Source organism: Xyrauchen texanus, chromosome 30 (assembly GCF_025860055.1).
Source record: "Xyrauchen texanus isolate HMW12.3.18 chromosome 30, RBS_HiC_50CHRs, whole genome shotgun sequence".
Taxonomy (NCBI): Eukaryota; Metazoa; Chordata; class Actinopteri; order Cypriniformes; family Catostomidae; genus Xyrauchen; species Xyrauchen texanus.
Window position 1 is genome coordinate 36,191,769 of NC_068305.1, and position 21,924 is coordinate 36,213,692.

General features: G+C 37.6%; 1 protein-coding gene and 1 pseudogene across 1 annotated transcript; both read left to right on the plus strand.

Moving 5' to 3' along the window:
* Positions 1-624: 624 nt before the first annotated feature.
* Positions 625-19,742, plus strand: LOC127623950 (fermitin family homolog 1-like; annotated as a pseudogene).
* On the plus strand, positions 15,544-21,898 carry LOC127624216 (tRNA (adenine(58)-N(1))-methyltransferase non-catalytic subunit TRM6-like). Its single transcript, XM_052098933.1, has 4 exons — positions 15,544-15,641; positions 19,728-19,828; positions 19,953-20,039; positions 21,785-21,898. Exons 2-4 carry the CDS (start codon positions 19,766-19,768, stop codon positions 21,896-21,898), a joined length of 264 nt encoding a protein of 87 aa, XP_051954893.1. The 5' UTR covers positions 15,544-15,641; positions 19,728-19,765.
* Positions 21,899-21,924: the final 26 nt, after the last annotated feature.

Below are 21,924 nucleotides of genomic sequence, written 5' to 3' on the forward strand. Positions count from 1 at the left end.
CTTGTGCTATGTTTTATGTTTTCAAAGGAAAAACACAATATCATATACTATGGGTATGGTTTGGATTACAATAAATGTAAGATGCATATTTAGGGACTTTAGACTGAGCCTTGATATTTTGTATTTTGGTCAAGTCTTTAGCTGAAATTGTGGCTAAACTCTAACATAACACCAGCTGTACAGCACCACCTACTGTTTTAACTGGAGAAAAACAGCTTCTAAAAAGTCTTTGAAACGTTTCTGTGGGGATTTTTTTTATTGATTAGGGTTAACTTGTCATCGTATATATATATCTATATATCTATATAGATATATATATATATACATATATGTATATATATCTTTATAGCTTGAGCAACAATTACAACCTGGTGAGTTCTAGTTAATCATTTCCGTTACGGGGCCTACCTGACTGTACAGACTGTACGTGATTTTACGACAATTATGGCGAAGGCTCTGTTCTTAATGTTCATAACCCAAGCCCTCCTCATTGGAATGTAACAACGCAAAGTCATTAGCATCTAATTAATATTCACGACTCAAACATTCGCGATTGGAGAGTTAGAGAGAACTGTTATTCACGAGAAAACATTTCGTCATAGTAGGATTCGTAATTGTCGTAAAATGGGCGGGATTTCTTCCAGCTCCACACCTGGACAGAGGATCTGTTTCATTTTCCTAAGGAAAGACTTTGGGAACACTGTAAGGTGAGTTGAATAATTTATTTTAACAGTTATTTATTTGATTAAACGTTAATTGTTTAATGTTCATTTAGTTTCCTAATGGTAAATAATGTATTTACCCTGTTCAGTGCATTTCTTCCTTTAAAAGTAAGTCATCCAAGTGTTGTTTTATTGTATTTTCTACCTGATGTGAATCATACTTTCCTTAGGTTCAATAAAATACAGATAGTACAGCTAAATATTTATAGATATTATTCATTTATTTAGCTTATAATCATATCTGTTTTTGCTTATGCTCTGCATACAATGCAAAACAATGACTGGTGACATTATCTCGTGATTTGCCACTGTCTTGTGTAGATCTGAATTCAGTTAAAGTATCCGTTTCTTACATCAGGGATGTGTAAATAATTTTTTCTATGCCCTGCGGATATGTTAACCTGCTCACCTTGCAGGTTTGACCTGGGAATGTATAAACAGTTTGTCTTGTTAGTTCAGAGTGTCTGTTATCTCTAATCTAAAGCCAAACCTATCTCCCTCCCCCACACTTTTTACAAAAATTTGTGCAACATTATTTTTAAATGCTCATTTAGAGAATTCAGTGGCGAAAGTGTCATGCAAAGATTTGACCAGTTATGCATTGGAAGTAAGAGACTGTACGTACATCCAACAACACCTAAAGGTCCCAGATCAAAGCATGTCACAATAAAGTAACAAAATCTATTAGACCCAGACTTTCTTGTTTGATGATGTTCAAGCCAAACAGACAACAGCATGGTGGGTTTGTGTGAATCATACTGTTGTTTCTTCTGGTTTTTACTGCCTCTGGTCTTGCCTCTGCTTGTCAGGAATTTTAAGCTGATGTGTCTGTTGTTCTTTAATCATGTCCCTCCTCCACCCTGAACCTCTGTTTCTCTGTCTGTCACTCACTCTGGTGAGTGTGCTCTCAGGACATGTCATAATTAAAAACCATATTCACCAAATGGACACAAAGGGAGATTTTTTTCAGAATGTCCGAGCTGCTCTTTTCCATTCAATGAAAGTTAACAGTGATTCCAGTGTTCTGTAACGTTCTGTAACAAATCTAATGTGATGGCACTTAAAATAACTTTAAAAAGTTTAGTAAAATATACTTATTTTGTGTACTAGTGATATTTTCTCAAATTGTTGAATACAAATTTAAAGGTTTTCCACTTTAGAGATTGAGACTTGAGGACACATTAAGACAACAGACAATCATAAATAATATTTACTTACTAGCAAGAGCATTAGGTTCTACTTGTTTGAATTCATAGTAACCACAAAATTAAACATGGTTACTATATTATCACTATAAAACTGTAGTAACACCCTGGTTAATTGCATTAATTAATACATTTTTTTAAATAATTTTATTATCTTCCCCAAGGTCCACTGATAATTGCAGTGAAGTGTTTTGACCAAAACAGTCATTGTTTAATAATATATGTACATTTTCCACCCAGTCTCTGGCCCTCTGTCTGAAACACTCAGTTTTTGCCTCAGTGTCACCTTTAAACTTCAACATAGTTATGCTTAAGTAAGTTATGCTTAATTGACAGCATTTGTGGCATAACATTGATTAACTGAAAATGTATTTTGACTAAATCTTGGTTCCAGTGAGGCACTTACAATGGAAGTGAATGGGACCAATTTTTTAGTGTGATAAAATCACTTACAAACCCTTTCTTTGTAAAGTTATAGCCAATTTTACAACTTCGTTACCATGACGATGTAATGTCAACAAACCCTAAAATGATTTAAACAACTTTACAGCTCAAATAATACACAAGGTTTAGCAGAAGAATTAATTTAAGTGCTTTTATAAAAGTATAAGGTTTACATTTCTGCCTTCAAACCCTCCAAATATTGACCACATTCACCTTCATTGACTCCATTCACTTCCTTTTTAAGTGCCTCACTGTAACCTCGAATTTAGCTTTTTTTAAAGAAATGGACTAATGAGTCAGAATAAATTTTATGCCACAAATGTTTTCGATTGACGATGTATTATTATGGATGCCTTTTTCAGAATGAATCTTTTCCTGCATGCCGAAAATACCAATCACAACTGTATAGACTCGTGAATAAGTATGTTTAATGCAGACACAGTGTTTTGGTCCTCACAAGCTGTTTGTGTTTCTGATTTCAGGCATAATCATGGTCACTGCCAGAGACAACTGACACAAATCCTGGGATCTCTCCATCAGGTGGACCAACAGGAGGGAGATGAGGGTATGAGGTTTAAATTAAGGGGATCTCCACATTGGAGGACTCATGTTCAAACTCGTGGAGAAGATTAGTGAGTAATTTTCAAATCATATCATAAACACAAAGTAACCATTCCAAACAAGGATTGTGTTTTATTAAACATGCCCTCATAAAGGTATATCATTATAGTGACTTTTTGCCTGCACCCTCAACACATTGCTCATGGTCCGTATTTTAATAATCACTCTAATCCAGTGTTCAACTCGTTTTTGGAGAATTTCAATACTTTGCCCAAAGCTACATTTTAAAATGAAATGAATTGAATATTCTGTATTAATTTACTCGTTGCATGATAATTAAAATTTTTAGTTAAATTTTTATTTTGATTGCTGTGGGACACAAAGGAAGTTTTCAGAATGTCCAATCTGCTGCTCAAATAATGAGGAAAGCACCATAAAATGATCATAAAAGTTATCCTTTATTTGTTCGCTGTTTTTCAGATCTTCTGAGGCTGTGTTGTGACTTTGTGTGAGTAACAGATCTAAATTTAGTCTTCATCGGTCCCATCAACCATAACACGGAAATCCCGACCCGCACTCATTTAAGCATTAAAAATTGCCATCTCAAGAAGCGTTATGACAGCTTTGATGTCAGTGATTATGACCAGTGGAGTGGTGGTGGTGTAGTGGTCTAAAGCACATAACTGGTAATCTGGTAATCAGAAGGTTGCTGGTTCGATCCCCACAGCCACCACCATTGTGTCCTTGAGCAAGGCACTTAACTCCAGGTTGCTCCGGGGGGATTGTCCCTGTAATAAGTGCACTGTAAGTCGCTTTGGATAAAAGCATCTGCCAAATTTATAAATGTAAATGTAAATGTGACCAATGCCATTGGCTGAGGCTCTCACATGCAAGTCTTGTGAGCAATTGCAACTTTAAAAAGTTTTCTCTGGTTTTATAAGTTCAGGTGGGCAGAAAAATGTATACAGTTGTCCGAGGTTATGGGGAAACCCCTGTAAAGAACGAATAAAGAACAAAACAAAGCACAAAAAAAAGCTAAAAGTCCCACATTCTGTTCGTCCAGTGTGGTTCTGTGTAATGCAGCTCAGTGTTGACTCCTAAAATACACAGGTACACCCATGCTTGCCCTGCAGTGCAAAGCTTATGTATACCTTCGGGCTCTGTGCTATTGTTTTTTTGACTCAGGTTTTGTTTGCCAAAAGGGTCTGAAGTTCACTGTGTGACTGTGTCAGCCAGAGAGAAGAGAAATAGCAAAACATCCTGGTTTCCTCTATTTGACACATCAGTTAACCCACTTACTAATTATTACCCACTTTCAGAATTCAGTTGAGCACAATGTGTTTAGAAAAAAGTAAATAATAGGTGTGTTACAGTAGGGGCACCCCAGAATTTCTGAAGACAGTGATTACGGGATTAGTCGTATTAAAGTCAGATGTTGAAGGAAATGTGAGTAAAAATGGAATCATCAAGGTTTACATGGAGATGTTATGCTGTCATAAAAAATTCACTTATTTCCTCTGTCTTCTGTTTGTACTAGTCAACAGTGACTGGTTTGAACTGACTAAGCCTGGTGTAATAGTGTGGTTGCAGTTTAACTACACTTAAAAGCTCTCATCATAAACCTAAAAGTGTATTTATTAGATAAAAAGATCTATAAAATGTATGATATTCTACTAGATTTATTTTTATTATTATATTGGACCAGTGATTAAAGGATTAGTTCACCCAAAAATTGAAAGTCATCCTAAATATGTATGACTTTCTTTCTTCTGCTGAACACAAATTAAGATTTTTAGATGAATATTGCAGCTCTGTAGGTCCATACAGTGCAAGTGAATGGTGACCAGAAGTTCGAAGCTCCAAAAAGCACATAATGGCAGCATAACAATTTATCAATACGACTCCAGTAGTTAAAGTAATGTCTTTAGAAGCAATACAATAGGTGTGGGTGAGAAACAGATACATTTTTTAGTCATTTTTTCCTATAACCGCTTCTCCCTGCCCAGTAGGTGGTGATATGCATGAAGAATGCAAATCGACAAAAAAAAAAAAAAAGAAGAAGAAAGTGAAAGTGGAGATTTATTGTAAAAAACACTTTCTCACCCACACATATCATATCGCTTCTGAAGACATGGATTTAACCACTGGAGTGTTATGGATTACTTTTATGCCTTTATGTGCTTTTAGAGCTTCAAAATGTTGGTACCCATTCACTTGAATTATGAGTTATTACGGAGCTGAAATATGCGTTATTTATGTTTTGAAAAATCTTTTGTGTTCAGCAGAAAAAAGAAAGTTGTATACATCTGGGATGGCATGAGGGTGAGTAAATGATGAGAGAATTTTCGGATGAACTAACAAAGCTGTGTAAAAATGTGTAAATGTGATGTTAATGGATGTGTGATGTTATTAGTGAGATTGATGACATCAGAGCTCTGTCTCAGACTAATATATTCACCTTATGAAGTGTTGTGTGTCAGAGGCTCCTCAGGACTGGTCCTATCCCGCCATCTGGTGGGAGCAGAAAAGCTGCTGGCTTCTGAAGACTCACTGGACACTGGATACATATGGAGTTCAGGCAGACGCTAACCTGCGCTACACTCCACAACACAAACCCCTCTGTCTGCAGCTGCCCAACTTTAAGCCAATTGTGACAGGGCGGAGGGCGGGGCTGGGTCGTGATTTTACACATCCGGTCCCTTATCAGGCTAATCAAGCCTCAGAGAGGGATAAAGGCCGACTGCGGATGGTGGTGCGACAGAGAGAGAACATTTAAGGTCAGCTGTCTGTCCTATGTGCGTGTTTGTGTCTTTTGGTTTCCGTTTAACATAAAAATATTATTTATATTGTCAAGCCGGTTCTCGCCTCCTTTCCATTGTTCCCTTTACAACCATCAAACTCTGTTAGCTTCTCGGCTGTGGTCTTTAAAGCTGTGGCTGAGATCTGCAAAGCACTCAGTAAAAAAGCACAACACTGCTGAAAAGAAATCTATAATTTTTCTTATGTATTATATATAATTTTGTGTCTGCTCACTCTGCTGTTTATAACATTAAACACAAACATGCAAAATATATGACGAATATTGGAAACAATGTCTAAAATTATTAAATGCAATTCTGACACAGATTTCTTAGTTTGCTTGTAGATACTTTGATGCAAAATCCTTATTAAGAAATCAGATCCACTACTACAGGCACTCATAAAGAATAAAATCAAACTTTGAAACTTTTGAAAACTAACTAGAACTAGGTTTGTAAACTTTCAAAAAATGTAAATATGTAGCCATGAACCAAAATGTAAAGTGTAAAAAATCTATTACATTATTGCTAATGTTTTAAACAATGTCATTTTTTATTCCCATAATTTCTTTCGGCACATAATTAGATTTAGATTTGGGCAGCACTTAAGTACCTTTTTTACTTATCTATGTATCTTTTCCGATGAACCAAAGAAGAAAAAGAAAAAAGACAAGGGCACAGAATCAGCCATTGATAAGTGAGTAAACATGGACAGTGGCACGGCAGGAGGAATGTATACGTTGTTTGTTTTTTGCAGGTGATAGTGACGATACTGTTTATTTTTTCTAATAAAAATAATAATTACAATTTTTTTGTAGATTCTGTAGATTGCTACAAATTCAGAATTATTAATTGATTGATGTCTGAATAATTAGTTTTGTTTGAATAAACATGGAAGTATTAAATATTTATAAATTTTACAGGAGCCATTAGTCTGTACAGTAAAACCCTGACCCGACCTATGACCCATACGGCTTGTCACCAGCATCTGCCACCAGTCTGTGGTTTGGAGAGAATCCCCTGACGGCCAGCCAGCCAAACCTGCCACCAGAGGAACTGGCCAAACTATACAAACCTCTTACTTTCGAGGACAAAGCAGCCATTAATGCAGGGTGAGAGGAATACACAGCTTTTACCATCAGAGAGTCATTTACTGTAATGCACTGGGCAGTGAAGTCTACGAAGTTCTGAGAAACAGTAGATACATGTGGTAAAATCCACACAGATGTAAGTAAACAAAGCCAATGTATGAAATAAAACCTGCTCTAAAAATATACAGTAGATACATATATGGGTTTGTCATGCCATTATGGTTATGAAACGGTATCTATAGAAAAGTGTGGCTGATGGCCAATCTAATGTTTATATACAGTATAGGTGGTATAAGCTACTACAATTGAATTAAAGCAACTGAGATGTGTACATGTACATTTTAATTAAAGAAACATTTTTTATATTTTCTTGAAATTTGCTCAAATATAAAAAAATTGAAATTGTGCATTATCCATTGACAAGGATGTTGGTGGATTTTGGAACAGACACAATGGAGAGTTTCTATTAAATGGCCAAATTGTCCATTGGCAATAATGTAAAAATGCTGGAATATCAGTCTGTTTACTGGCCTGGCCGATATGTCGGCCTGTTTATTAGTCTGGCCAATGTATCGGTCTATTTATTGACCTGGCTGATATATCGGCCTGTTTATTGGCCATGGCAATATATTGGCCTGTTTATGGGCCATGCTGGTATATCGTTCTTATTACCGGCATGTATTGGTCTGTTTTCTGGCCTGGACGATTTATCGGTCTCTTTATTAGTCTGGCTGATATTTATCTGCCTTGCCAATGTCGGTATCAGTCTGTTTATTGGCGAGAGCATTCATGCTGAGTTTCCCAATTAGTGGGAGAAAGATAAAAGGAGGAGCCGGGGACACCAGAGAGAGAGACGCACACAGCAGTGTTTTGTGTGTGCGCTTTGTTTTGTTTCAGTCCAGGATTTTATGTTGAATTAAAGTCTTTTTGTTTGTTAATCCGGTTCCTGCTTCCTCCTTTCCCGATGAACGAGAGGCTTGTCTGCTACACTGGCACCGAAACCCGGGACTGTAGGAAGACGCACCATCAGAGAGCCCTCGCCGCTGATTGAGGATTGCTATGCCGAGGAGTGGAGTGGTTCGATGTACTGGAGTGGTCCGCCAGGAGACAAAGGAGAAGCTACCATCTGACAGGAAGCGGAGAAGCTGTTGCTGTCCGCCAGGGGATGGAGTTGCCGCTGCCAGGAGGTGGAGGAATGGCTGCCATCTGCCAGGAAGCAGAGGAGCTGTTGCCGTCTGCCAGGGGATGGAAGACCCACTGCTGACCACCGGGAGGCAGAGGAACCGCTGCCATCCGCCAGAGGATGGAGGAGCCATTGCCGGTCGCCAGGAGGCAGAAGCCAGTGCCATCGCCCGGCGTCGTGGAGGATCGCTGGACAGCTGGCTGAGGACCGAATGGCGACGTGGTTGGGAACCAGAGTTTTTGTTTTCTTTTCTGTCTCTCTCTCTCTCTGTCTCTCCCTCTCTCTCTGTCTCTCCCGCTCTCTTTCACTCTCACCTCCACATGTTCTATCCAGGAGGCAGGGAAGAGCAGCTGGCGACGGAATGGTCGAAGGGGCAACTTATCCCCTTCAGGAAGGGAGGGGTGGAGTAAGTCAGGCCAGAGTTTTCCTAGACTGAATTGGGCAGTGGGGGTATGTGTTGAGGAGGAGGGCATGGCCAGGCCGAGAGGATTCATGCCTGGCACTGAGTTTCCCAATCAGTGGGAGAGAGATAAAAGGAGGAGCTGGGGATGCCGGAGAGAGAGAGAGACGTGCATAGCAGTAGCTTTTGTTATGTTTCAGTTTAGTGTTTTATGTTGAATTAAAGTCTTTTTTTGTTGTTAATCCAGCTACTACTTCCTCTTTTCCCAATGAACAAAAGGATTGTCTGCCACAATTGGCCTTTTTATTGCCCTGGCCAATTTATCAGTCTGTTTATTAGCCTGGCTGATATATCGGTCTGTATATTGGCCTGGCCGATATAGCAGTCTGTTTATTGGCCTGGCCCTTGAGCACATGCACACTCTTCAAAAACTTATAAGATTGACATAAGCTGTGTTCCCCAATAAAACGTTTAAACAACCTTTAAACCCATAAACGGTGTAAGGAATGCTACATTTGTGATAAAAGACATTTCAGAACACCATTTTCTGGAAAACCCAGGAATAAGCGGTTTTCTTAAGTGCATGTTAACATGGTCAAAGTTTTGACAGAATGAAAGATATATAGAATGAAAGATATAGAAGCCTCAGTGGTCAAATGAGGTCCACACAGAAAACTAACAAGGGCTTTGTTTCTAACAGCTTGTGGAAAGCTGTAAGATGCTGTTTGCGAATGTTAATTGGAATTGTATTTTTAGAAAACACCAAATCGTTCAACTATAATGTAATGATGGAACTTGGGACCACAGTTGGCTAACGGTACTTTTGGGAAATGCATCCCTGGTCAAAAAATCGGCCTGTTTATTGGCCAGCCCGTTATATTGGTCTATCTTTAGTTATAACTGAAATGTTGTCTTTCAGGTGGCTGGACTTTTCTCAATCGATGATGGAACAAGGTGTACTGGAAAACGACAGACTTCTGCTGCGATTTAAATACCACTGCTTCTTTGACTTAAACCAAAGTTACAAATATTTGGATTTTAATTTGTAACTTATAATTGTTAAAGCTCTGTAAACATTGACTGGTTATGATGATTGATGGGCCTGTGTGTGTGTGTGTGTTGGGGGGGGTCTCTGTCGCACTTTTCTCGTAGTATGATGCAGTAAGAATCACTCAGTTGTATAAACAGGCTCGCTGGGATATTTTGCTGGAGGAAATAGACTACACTGAAGAAGAAATGCTCATGTTTGCTTCCCCGGGACAGAACAAATGCTGTACTCAACTGTAATTATTCCATGTTTTTCTGTTCATTAGTTTATTTCAGAGCTACAAATGTCAATAAAATGTATCCAGACATTCATTGCTTTAATGATTACTGTAGCGTTTAGTGTCATGATGTTTCTCAGATGGTTTTGAATTGCGGTGAATTCTAAGGTGCTGTAATTTTTGCCTGAAGCTATGAGATGTCACAATCCACACCTCACACAGAAGAGAGTTAAAATACACAGTTTAGTGCAGAAAGTTTGGATAAACACAATGCTAATAAAACCAAACTGAACCAAGTAAGAACCTGACACGAGTGTTTATGTACAAATTATACCTTATCAGATAATCATGACATAGACAGTAATTTGTCAGTAATATTTCTCTATAATCGGCATTGTGAGATAGGAAAGCTGATGTACAGTGCTGCTGTTCATTCAGCAGGGAAAACCTGTTTGATGTGCTGGATGAAGGGATACATGTCTGAACAAAAAGAGGGAAAAATCCATGGAGAGGGAGTAGACAAGATTAGGATTTCACAAACTGAGAGGACATAATTATGCATTATTTAGATTATGGGATTGTCCCCACAGTTGTTTTCTCATTAAATGTGCACATTATTTACTGCTACAATTATTAGGTGAAACTCCTGCATCGAGTTGTTTAACTACCAGACACTGAAACCTACAATGTGTTTTTTGAGGGTACTATAAAAGAATGTTTGTAATGTACTTAATTAATTATTCATTGATGACAATTTTCCAATAAAATCAATCTATTTTAAATAGTATTTGATATTTAAAGGAATAGTTCACGCAAAAATGATAATTCTTTTCATCATTTACTCAACCTCATGCTATCCCAGATGTTTATGACTTTCTTTCTTCTGCTGAACAAAAACTACGATTTTTAGAAGAATATCTCAGCTCTGTAGGTTCTCACAATATAAGTGAATGGGTACCAAAAATTTTGAAGCTCTAGAAGCACATATTAAAAGTAATCCGTACGACTCCAGTGGTTAAATTCATGTCTTCAGAAGCTGAATGAAAAGTGTGGGTAAGAAACAGATCAATATTAAAGTCCTTCTTACTATCAATCTCTACTTTCACATTCTTCTTCTTTTGTGTTTGCCAATTTGTATTTTTTGTGCATATCGCCACCTACTGGTCAGGGAGGAGAATTTTCATTTTTGGGTGAACTGTCCCTTAAAGTCAAGTGTTTATTTTTTATGTTAAAATATCATATTCCACTTTAATTTTTACAGACAACTATAACTAACCATTCGTATGCTGACTTTATGAGGAATATAAACTCAAATGTAGACTTCAACTTCTGGGTCATCCAGTGGCATGTGTTTGTGGGAGGGACTACATTTTTGTTTGACCAATGGCAGTGAGGTGCGGTAGGAATTATTGGGAAACCTGTTTAAAGATAACAATTATTTTAGCAGTTTCACTTGGTACTGATAGTGGTGCAGTAAAAACACAATTCTCCTTTAAGTGATACTGGCACTCTTTGAGACCCTTGTTTAAATGATTGAATTAAGACTTAAATTAGGATTCAAGTCTCATTAATCATTCAAATATTAATTAACCAAATGAGTCACTGTTCCTATTTTGTTGGAATGCATCTAAATTGCCGCTTCTAAGGTAAAATACTTTTTTCTCTTTCAGTATCACATCTGTAAATTGACTTTGACAATGGAGCCACTGACTGATTCCAATGAGCCAGAGATTGATGAAGTAGAGGCTGCGCTCTCAAATGTAAAATCCACTCTGGAAGGATGGACTGCCGATAAGATCCTGGTGTCTATGATTTTTATGATATGATGACTTAATTTTCGATTGATATTCATCCTAAAGATGTCGGCTTTACAATGGTACATGAATTCAATTAAAATCCATCCTGTTTGGGCTCAGCTGACATCTGGATATCTTGTAGCTTCCATTTTATTATAACTGGAATCAGTCAGCCTGAGAATTACAGGATGCAAGTTGATATATTTTCAGTGTAGGTCTTTTATATAAACCTGGAAGATACACTTACATTTTTTCGGTGCGTTTAAATGTTGTTTAAAACTCATAAACAGGCTTGTGTATGTCTCTCTACAGATCAAACCAACGACTTTTAAAGGAATAGTTCACCCAAAAATGAAGCACCAAGATTCACTCATCATTTATTCACCCTCATACCATCCCAAATGTGTATGACGTTCTTTCATCTAAAGAACAGAAATTTTAATTATAAATTAAGTATATCTCAGCTCTGATGAGATATACTTGAGATGTTGGACCATACAATGCAAATTAATGGTGACTTAAACTTTTAAGATCAAAAAAGCAAATAAAGGCAGTGTAAAAGTGATCTATACAACTCCAGTGGTTAAATCCATGTCTTCTGAAGCAATATGATAGGTGTGGGTGAGAAACAGATAAAAATGTAAGTCCTTTTTTTACCATAAATTCTCCAAAAATGAAAGAAATCTTTGAAGAGACGAGCGCTTAGGAGGGCTTTTTAAATATGGATGTTTATGGTAAAAAAGGACTTAAATATTGATCTGTTTCTCATCGGTATCTAAATCTGCATTAAGACAAATTATCCAATGCAGTAATTACTGTACATATCATTTCACATATGTGTGTACAACTGACGTTATAGCCATATAAGGCGTTCTGGTTTGTTTTTAGGGATACCACCATTTTATATTACAAAAACAAAGAGTCTGCCAATAAGGAACCAATTGAGCAACTTCATCTAAGAGGTGAGCAGCCAGTCAGAGAGAAGTTCATTAATTTCATTAAAACTAATCATTAATAGTGTTAATGTATATCAGTAATTGTACAGGATGTGAGGTCATCTCAGATTTCAATGTGACCGAGAGGAAGTTTGGCCTGAAACTGTTACTGCCAGTGGGATGATCGAGGTTTATGCTCTGAAAATGTGAGTTTGTTGGTTTGAACCTCTTAAGTTGGAAGCACAAAGAGTTCTGTCTGCTCTGCATATCCAAAATACGTTTTTTGAATTACAGGATCATTTAACTAAGCATTTTTTGTCTTTTTAAACACACAAAGTCTGATTTTTAAAAACCTGATCCAAACCACAGAATTGGATCTTTAGAAACGTGTACAACATTGCTGTAGCAACCACAGTCAATATATTGGACACTGACAACACATCTGAACAAATGGATCAGATTTAATTTACTTCAAAAAAATGACAGATCAGATTTAAAAAAGAAAGTGTGAACAAAGCCTTTCATTTTTCCACTTACACCTAAATGTCACCTCAAACAGGAAACACAGTATGCTAAATGGAAAGCTGCCTGCATTTTGGCATCTAAAGGGAAGACGATTGCCTATAGTTCATACTGCACAGAGGTAAAAAACATCCAGTCAATCCTGTAGATGAAGAGTCTGGCACCCCCTCCTGGCCAGGAAACACCTGACGTGGAGTCCATGGAGATGAACGCTGAGTGCTTTGTTTCTTCATGATCCTCAAAGTAGTACAAGACCAAACAGGTGAAATTACAGATTTGGAGCACCACTCTTGTGTATGCTGCCACACAGAATGGACAAGCTGTGGCTGGAAATATTCATTATCTTTGTGCCATGATGACATCGTTGGTTATATTAGAGCTGTGCTGGCACCATACATCGATTTACACCACTAGTCCAAAATGTGGATGCACTTGGCTGAATTTATGTTTCTCATAATTTTAAAACCTCATATCTAAAGGTTAATGCTCAATTTTTGCTTGAAAAAGTTTTGTAGACAATGTGTGATTATTTTTTATGAATATTTGAAATGGATGAGTCTGACCAGATAGTGACAGAAAAGCAGAAAACAATCGTCCAGCATACATGGGTGTTACAGTTCATGGAATGGAGGATGCTGGGGCCGGCTTGACAAAACATTTATTGCTGCACATTTCAGTCGCACACAATAAGGCCGCTTTTCAGCAGTACACAAACGGTTTGCTCTTCAGCTTCACTACACATAGACTCTGTTGGCTTTTCAGCTCAACTCTACACATAAACTCTGTTGGCTTTTCAGCTCAACTCTACACATAAACTCTGTTGGCTTTTCAGCTCAACACTACACATAAACTCTGTTGGCTTTTCAGCTCAACACTACACATAAACTCTGTTGGATTTCCAGCACAACACAAAGAGCTTAATTGAGTCTCTCTCTCTCTCTCTCTCTCTCTCTCTCTCCCTGTGTATCTCCCCAAATGCAGCTTTTGTCGTGGCTTTATCTCTCACCCGTTAATGCTGTAATCAGCCACAGCTGGGTGAGATAATCCACTGCAGGTGTCCAACCTGGCCTTACTCCACACAATCACCGCTCAGCCCACCCCGCTCTCCACAATGGGATCTCCATCAATTCTGTTTAAATGGCGTAATGAATAGGACTGGGTAAAAATATTGATTTACCAATGCATTGCAATCTTTGTTTGCATGATCTCGATATTGATTCTTAAATTTCAAGATCAATCTTTTGATCTAGGCGCAACCCTCTACTAAAGTGAGCATTAAAATACTCAGTTTCATAAGTATAGCCACAAGACATACTAAACAATATGCATGTAAACACAATTTTAGTGTGATAAAATCGCTTACTAACCTTTTCTGTGTAAAGTTATAGTCAATTTTACAACTTCGTTGCCATGATGATGTAATGTCAACAACCCCTAAATTGACTGTAAAAATGACAATTTAAACATCTTTACAGCTCAAATAATACATTAGTTTTAACAAAGAATGAATTTAAGTTCTTTTATAAATTTATAAGCTTCACATTTCTGCCTTAAAACCCTCCACATTCACTTCCATTGTAAGTGTCTCACTGTATCCTTGATGTTTGATTTTTTTATTTAAAAAAAAAAAAAAAGGAGAGACAAGACAAAATAAAATGTTCTATTAATCAATAATATGTCACAAATTCTGTCGATTGAGCTTAACTTATATTGAACCTGGAATATTCCTTTAACAGCATTACCTGGGAGAGAATTTCTTTAGAACTGAAATGAATCGATATCGAATCGTAATCTAATCAAAAGCTTGTGAATCGAAATCTAATCGGGAAATATGCATCAATACCTAGCCCTACTCATGAAGTTGAGAGAGAATGCCCTGAGTTTGCAGAGCTGGAATCTAGACATAGAGTGTCTACTTTGAAGAAGCTATAATATTAGATTGTTCGGATTTGTTTAACATTTTTTGGTCTCTATGTTGTTCCCACACTTTCATTTGAGTCCTTTCACAGTTTTCATGACTTTTAAAATGTAAAAAAAAATTATAATAAAGAATGAGTGGTTGTGTCCAAACTATTGAACCTTCTCTTCTCATTTCAGCTGACCACACGAATCTGGGAGGCCCATCACAACATTTCCCAGCTTTCTCTCATGGAGGCCAAAATGCTTTTCTTCCAAGCGTGGCAGTCCCTGTCAGAATTCGGCATGAAGTATTACATTGTCAGGTAATTTTGCTGAACGTCACTATGACTTTTGTCAATTTGCATTTCTTTGCAGTTATGAGTCCTGGAATTGACAAATATTAAATCGTAGTTTTGTGTGCCACAGATTCAGAGGAAGCAAGAAAGATGACATCCTTAGAATTTCCTACAACAGGCTGATCCGCACTGTCATGCCAACTGGTCTACCAGTCACCACCTGGTGGTTCTCAAAAACATAAAACAATGGAACGTCAACTGGGAGATTAGACAGGTAATCAGAAACAGAAAGATTATACTCTTTTTTCTAAAACTACATGTTCCACTAATGGTTGATAACCAGAAATTGTCCTAATACATTTTACATTTACATTTATGCATTTGGCAGATGCTTTTATCCAAAGCGACTTACAGTGCACTTATTACAGGGACAATCCCCCCGGAACAACCTGGAGTTAAGTGCCTTGCTCAAGGACACAATGGTGGTGGCTGTGGGGATCGAACCAGTGACCTTCTGATTAACAGTTATGTAGGGTTTCTTGGTTCAGGTTTGGGGAATGTACAATTAATATTAATGATTGTAATCAATGATTAATCATACGGTTTGAACTAGATAACAATACATTCTAAATTGCCCCAAAACAGGGGTTATATAGCCCAAAAGTCTGCTTCAGATATATATAGATAATTAAACACAACGAATTATAATTAATTAGGAATATACATCATATGCAGACAGGCTGTATTAGTTTTCAGAACACCTTAATGGAATTAAACCGTACCGCAACCAACCAGTTCGTCCAGCAAACCACTTTGCTCGATACTCTTGATCAATTCTCCAGAAGGTTTATTCTTAGTATAAGCTAACTTAATCAAAGCACGTTAACTTACTTTGATAATATCAGCTTGTAGCTTTAGATCGCACATTAAAGAGGCTTTGCTCTATGACCAACAAACACAGACAATCAAGCGTATAATTGGGTTTAATACAAGGAACTAGGATATATCACAAACTTAACAAACGTAGAACACATTTAACAACAAACATTTAACATAGAACAAACAAAGTAAAACAGTAAGGAAAATAAAGAGATTACAGGGATAGCAAACTTGTTACAACAGTTAAACCTTAAGAGCCAGCAAGGGAATTACACACTTTAACGCATTTGAATTTAGATGGAATAATACTTGCAAAATGGACCTTTGTGTCGCTGAACAAGACTGCATGTGTGCGTGAATGTCCTCGTTGCGTCCGTGAGCTGGAGGATTTCTGTTGGTGCTTCCGGAGCGTGGATCGCTCGCGGGAAGTTCAAAGCATCTTAGGAGTAACGGTTGAAACTGAGAGAGAGTCCTTTCACCCGGAGGATATCGGACTGCTCCAAAAACGTAGAGTGTTGAGCTTTGCCCGAAGACAAGAAAAAGACTGAGATAAACGCCAAATAAAACAAAAGACATGTCTGACGAGAGTTTGAAGAGAAGTTGAAGAAAACTTGAAGAGGTTCAGAAGAGAAAGCAAGAGAGAAGTGTAAGAGAGAGATGTAAGGACAAGAGACAAGAGAGCAAGAGAACAAGAGAACAAAAAGAGAAATTCCACACCAGATCCTGACTTTTACGGTAGGGAGGTCACGCCTCCTTTGGGAGGAATGACCCAATGAGGCTCCTCAGTTTTGGCGCGAGATGGTTCCCTTTGTCTTGTCAAGGCTCGTCATTTGCCTAATTTACAACAGGGTCCGGATGTGGTTTGAATCACTCAAAAGATGGTAAAACATAGCAGAATACATTTGTAATGTAACCATATACACTCACCTAAAGGATTATTAGGAACACCATACTAATACTGTGTTTGACCCCCTTTCGCCTTCAGAACTACCTTAATTCTACGTGGCATTGATTCAACAAGGTGCTGAAAGCAGTCTTTAGAAATGTTGGCCCATATTGATAGGATAGCATCTTGCAGTTGATGGAGATTTGTGGGATGCACATCCAGGGCACGAAGCTCCCGTTCCACCACATCCCAAAGATGCTCTATTGGGTTGAGATCTGGTGACTGTGGGGGCCATTTTAGTACAGTGAACTCATTGTCATGTTCAAGAAACCAATTTGAAATGATTCGAGCTTTGTGACATGGTGCATTATCCTGCTGGAAGTAGCCATCAGAGGATGGGTACATGGTGGCCATAAAGGGATGGACATGGTCAGAAACAATGCTCAGGTAGGCCGTGGCATTTAAACGATGCCCAATTGGCACTAAGGGGCCTAAAGTGTGCCAAGAAAACATCCCCCACACCATTACACCACCACCACCAGCCTGCACAGTGGTAACAAGGCATGATGGATCCATGTTCTCATTCTGTTTAAGCCAAATTCTGACTCTACCATCTGAATGTGTCAACAGAAATCGAGACTCATCAGACCAGGCAACATTTTTCCAGTCTTCAACTGTCCAATTTTGGTGAGCTCTTGCAAATTGTAGCCTCTTTTTCCTATTTGTAGTGGAGATGAGTGGTACCCGGTGGGGTCTTCTGCTGTTGTAGCCCATCCACCTCAAGGTTGTGCGTGTTGTGGCTTCACAAATGCTTTGCTGCATACCTCGGTTGTAACGAGTGGTTATTTCAGGCAAAGTTGCTCTTCTATCAGCTTGAATCAGTCGGCCCATTCTCCTCTGACCTCTAGCATCAACAAGGCATTTTCAGCCCACAGGACTGCCGCATACTGGATGTTTTTCCTTTTCACACCATTCTTTGCAAACCCTAGAAATGGTTGTGCGTGAAAATCCCAGTAACTGAACAGATTGTGAAATACTCAGACCGGCCTGTCTGGCACCAACAACCATGCCACGCTCAAAATTGCTTAAATCACCTTTCTTTCCCATTCTGACATTCAGTTTGGAGTTCAGGAGATTGTCTTGACCAGGACCACACCCCTAAATGCATTGAAGAAACTGCCATGTGATTGGTTGATTAGATAATTGCATTAATGAGAAATTGAACAGGTGTTCCTAATAATCCTTTAGGTGAGTGTATATATATTCAGCAAGGGCGAGTCGAAAGGTTTAATTTGATACCAAGAAATTTGTATTTGGTACACTTAAAAATGAATATATACTCTTAGACTCTTTATATAAGCCCTCAGAGTTTAACTACACACTAACAATCTTAATTAGTTTGATACCACAGCAGAAATACCCAAGCATACAGGAATAAGTCTTCATTTATTCCTAATATCAACCATTTCTGGGTTTAAATGGTAGGAACGTGTCGGTGTATAGATTTCATCATCTGGCATTCCTTTCTCATCTAAGGGGGGGGGAGAGTAACAGTGTGTGGGGGTTTTAGGACCCTTCGCAAGAATGTGTGCATTGCATTCAGAATTAATGAGTTAATGATTTTCCGTTCATACTCTACAGTTATGTGCTTTAGCCCACAACACCACCACCACTCCTAATACTAAATATATTTATTTTATAATTTGAAGCCAAACAAACTACATTTTGCTTGAAATTTGTGCTTGTGTTATCTTGTGTGTTATGTGTTTTTTAATAAATGCCACTTGGTTTGATATTTAGTAGGGCTGTCAATCGATAATTTTTTTTAATCAAATTAATTATATGGTGTCCCGATTAATTAATCGTGATTAATCGCATATACAAATATTTGCTGAGAAAGCCCCTCATATAACAACTCAATATATAATGATCATACATATTTATATCAATATATAATTATACATAGTTATCTTTAAATATTTTAGAAATTATATATATATAAATATTCAGATAATTAAAATGCATTACATTCTTGTAGCAGAAGAGTTAATCATTGATAAGACAATACAAAAAGTGGCTTTAGAATACAATGTATTGTTTACTACCATATTATTGATCATAAGTCAATCATTGGCGCACAGTTCACAGCAATCCATTTCACAAGTGAATTTGTCAATCAGTTGGAGATTTATTATGAGGGCTTGTTTAAGGACCCATCAATTTACACTTGCGTCAGACATGCTTGTGTAGCGTCTCGTGTGCGTTGCGTCATAAACATAAAATTTGTAGGTCACTGTGTCAAGTTAAATATAGTTTAATCCTTAGAACACATCTTGAGATCCCTTAGTTCGGATTTGCGCTCCATCAAGTGTTTTGAACTCAAGAACGTAACACATCTCTGTGTTGTTCTGTTGCTCAAGGGTGTTTTTCTTCACTGTATAAACTGCGCATTGCCACACAGCTGAAGTTTCACTTACTGCCCTCTGGAGTAAACAGGTGGTACTACAAACTTGCATTTCTCAGGAATCTTCCATATCATTGCGGGCATTGCGATTAATTGGGTTAATTTTTTTAACAGGTTATTTTAGTCAAATTAATCGCACTGAATTAACGCGTTAAATCGACAGCCCTAATATATATATATATAGCTCCCTCTTTGTCAGGAGAACATGTTGCTGAATTTGCCTTATGGTAAATGGTGATATATGCTGAAACTGACAAGGCTTGTCATGTCATATATTTCATATTGATCTTGAAGCTGTTTTGCATGCAGCTCTCCAGAGATTCACCGGAAACCCCTGGTGCTGGTTAATGTTGTGAATGCTGTTTGGTATGTTTGTTTCAGGTTGGTGATTGCTAGTCGATTCCACCCCTGCCCTGTTAATGGGTCTGCTGAAGTTTGTAGCTCCTTCACGACCATTTGTAGTGCACTCGCAGTACAGAGAGGTAAAACTGGTTGCTTTGTCAGGGGTTGCTTAAAAATGTGTTTGTTCCATTTCAATCAATTGAAGCTTGTTCAGTCATTTATAACCTGCTTTCTACAATATTTAGTGTCTTATCTCTTTTGCAGCCTCTGATTGAGAGCTATACCAAGCTTAGGGAACAAGGAGGAGCAATCTGTCTCATATTGATAGACTCCTGGCTCAGGCATTACCAGGTGAATCTTTATTTTCATCCTACACACAACTGGGTCTGCTTCAGGAACCGATTTTACATTATCAAGTGGTGAACCAACACAGATCTAAATTCATCATCGCACAAAAGTTAACACAAATTTGCTTACAAACTATATTGACCTTTAGTACAATATTTTAACGATTTATGATGTGATCCCATTGTTATCTTTTGCAAAAACTCAATTCGGTTTGTAAACGTCTCTTGAATTTCAATGGTTTCAGGTTCTCGGCAGCCAACAATTCACAGAAAACGAATGATGGTCAGCACTTAACTGTATTTAATTTACTCTGAATCATATTTCTTTTTTCATTGTATTTGAGGATAATGTAGGTGCGCAGAAGTAGACCTATATATCCATTTTTCTGATTAATTGGTTGCTTTAGTTGCTTTTTGGAACTTTTGGTTATCAGCCAAAATCTATGCAGATGGTTGCTGATAGATGTTTTTTCTCTTCTGTGTTTGTCTGTGGCTGGCGCTGGAGGATTATACAGACAGTAAAAACAGCAGCCTCTAGAGGTGCGACTATGTGGAAATGTGCTCCGTCAGCACATACATTGTCTCCTACTTTATATCTTGTGAATAATAAACATTATTCCTGTTAAACTATACACATGTAAAGCATATACAAAACCCTTCATCTGGTGAATATGCTATAAAAATCTTGATTTGGTAAATAGTCTACTTAAAGGAATAGCTCACCCAAAAATAAAAATTCCTTACCCTTATGCCATCCCAGGTGTGTATGACTTTCTTTCTTCTGCAGAACACAAATGAAGATTTATGAAGAATATTTCAGCTCTGTAAGTTCATACAAAGCAAATTAATGGATGCCAAAATTTTAAAGCTCCAAAAATCACACAAGTCAGCATAAAAGTAATCCATATGACTCCAGTAGTTCAATTAATGTCTCCAGAAGCTATTTGATAGGTGTGGGTGAGAAACAGATCAATATTTAAGTCCAGTTTTAATATAAATTCTCCTCCCTGATCAATCAGCCTCCACTTTAACTTTCACTTTCGCAATCTTTTTCTTGTGCTTTTGGTGATTTGCGTTCTTCATGCACATTCCGCCTACTGGACAGGAAGAAAAATTTATATAAAAAATTGTCATAAATTTGGATCTTTTTCTCACCTACTCCTTTCATATTGCTTCACAAAATATGGATTTAACCACTGGAGTCATAAAAAATACTTTTATGCTGCCTTTATGTGATTTTTGGAACTTCAACATTTTGGCATCCATTAATTTGCTTTGTATGAACCTACAGAGCTGACATATTCTCTGACATTCTGGGATGGAATAAGGGTGAGTAAATGAGAATTTTTAATTTTGTGTGAACTATTCCTTTAAGTATAGAGGGTTGTAATGGAGCTGTATTTTGCATCTGCTTAGTTTTGGGATTTTGGTTGAACAGCAAACTGCATCTGAGATTTTGTTAATTTTTCACTCTTGTAGGACCTATGTCTGTGCTTGTCACTAAGAAAGTTTACACAAAACATTCTATAGATCGATTAATCGGTTATCTGCCACCGATTGTTATTGGTTATCGGTTGATTTTCTAATATCAACAAAAAAAAATATGGGAAGCTTTTCTCTCTTTTCAAATTGATGAGCCTATTTATTTAGCCTTTAGATTTAAGATTATTAACATGTGTTTGGGTTGTGTATCATCTAACTGATTTTAGAATTGTGGATAACTTGCGCATATTTGTTTGAATGTTGCAGGTGCTGCCCAGTAGGACTCATCCAGTGTTACTCATGAGTGGAGGTGGAGGTTATCTCCTCTCAGGGATGACGGTTGCTGCAGGCACTGCCAAATCTGGAAATAAACAGAAATAAGAGGAGCCACCTGCCAAGAGACTGAA

What these genes read in the sequence shown, in the direction of transcription:
- LOC127624216 (XM_052098933.1), top strand. Translation starts at nt 19,766, where the DNA reads ATGGGTCTGCTGAAGTTTGTAGCTCCTTCACGACCATTTGTAGTGCAC. An exon ending in TGCACTCGCAGTACAGAGAG is followed by an intron (nt 19,829 to 19,952) that starts GTAAAACTGGTT and finishes TCTCTTTTGCAG; the next exon opens with CCTCTGATTGAGAGCTATAC. An exon ending in CCTGGCTCAGGCATTACCAG is followed by an intron (nt 20,040 to 21,784) that starts GTGAATCTTTAT and finishes TGAATGTTGCAG; the next exon opens with GTGCTGCCCAGTAGGACTCA.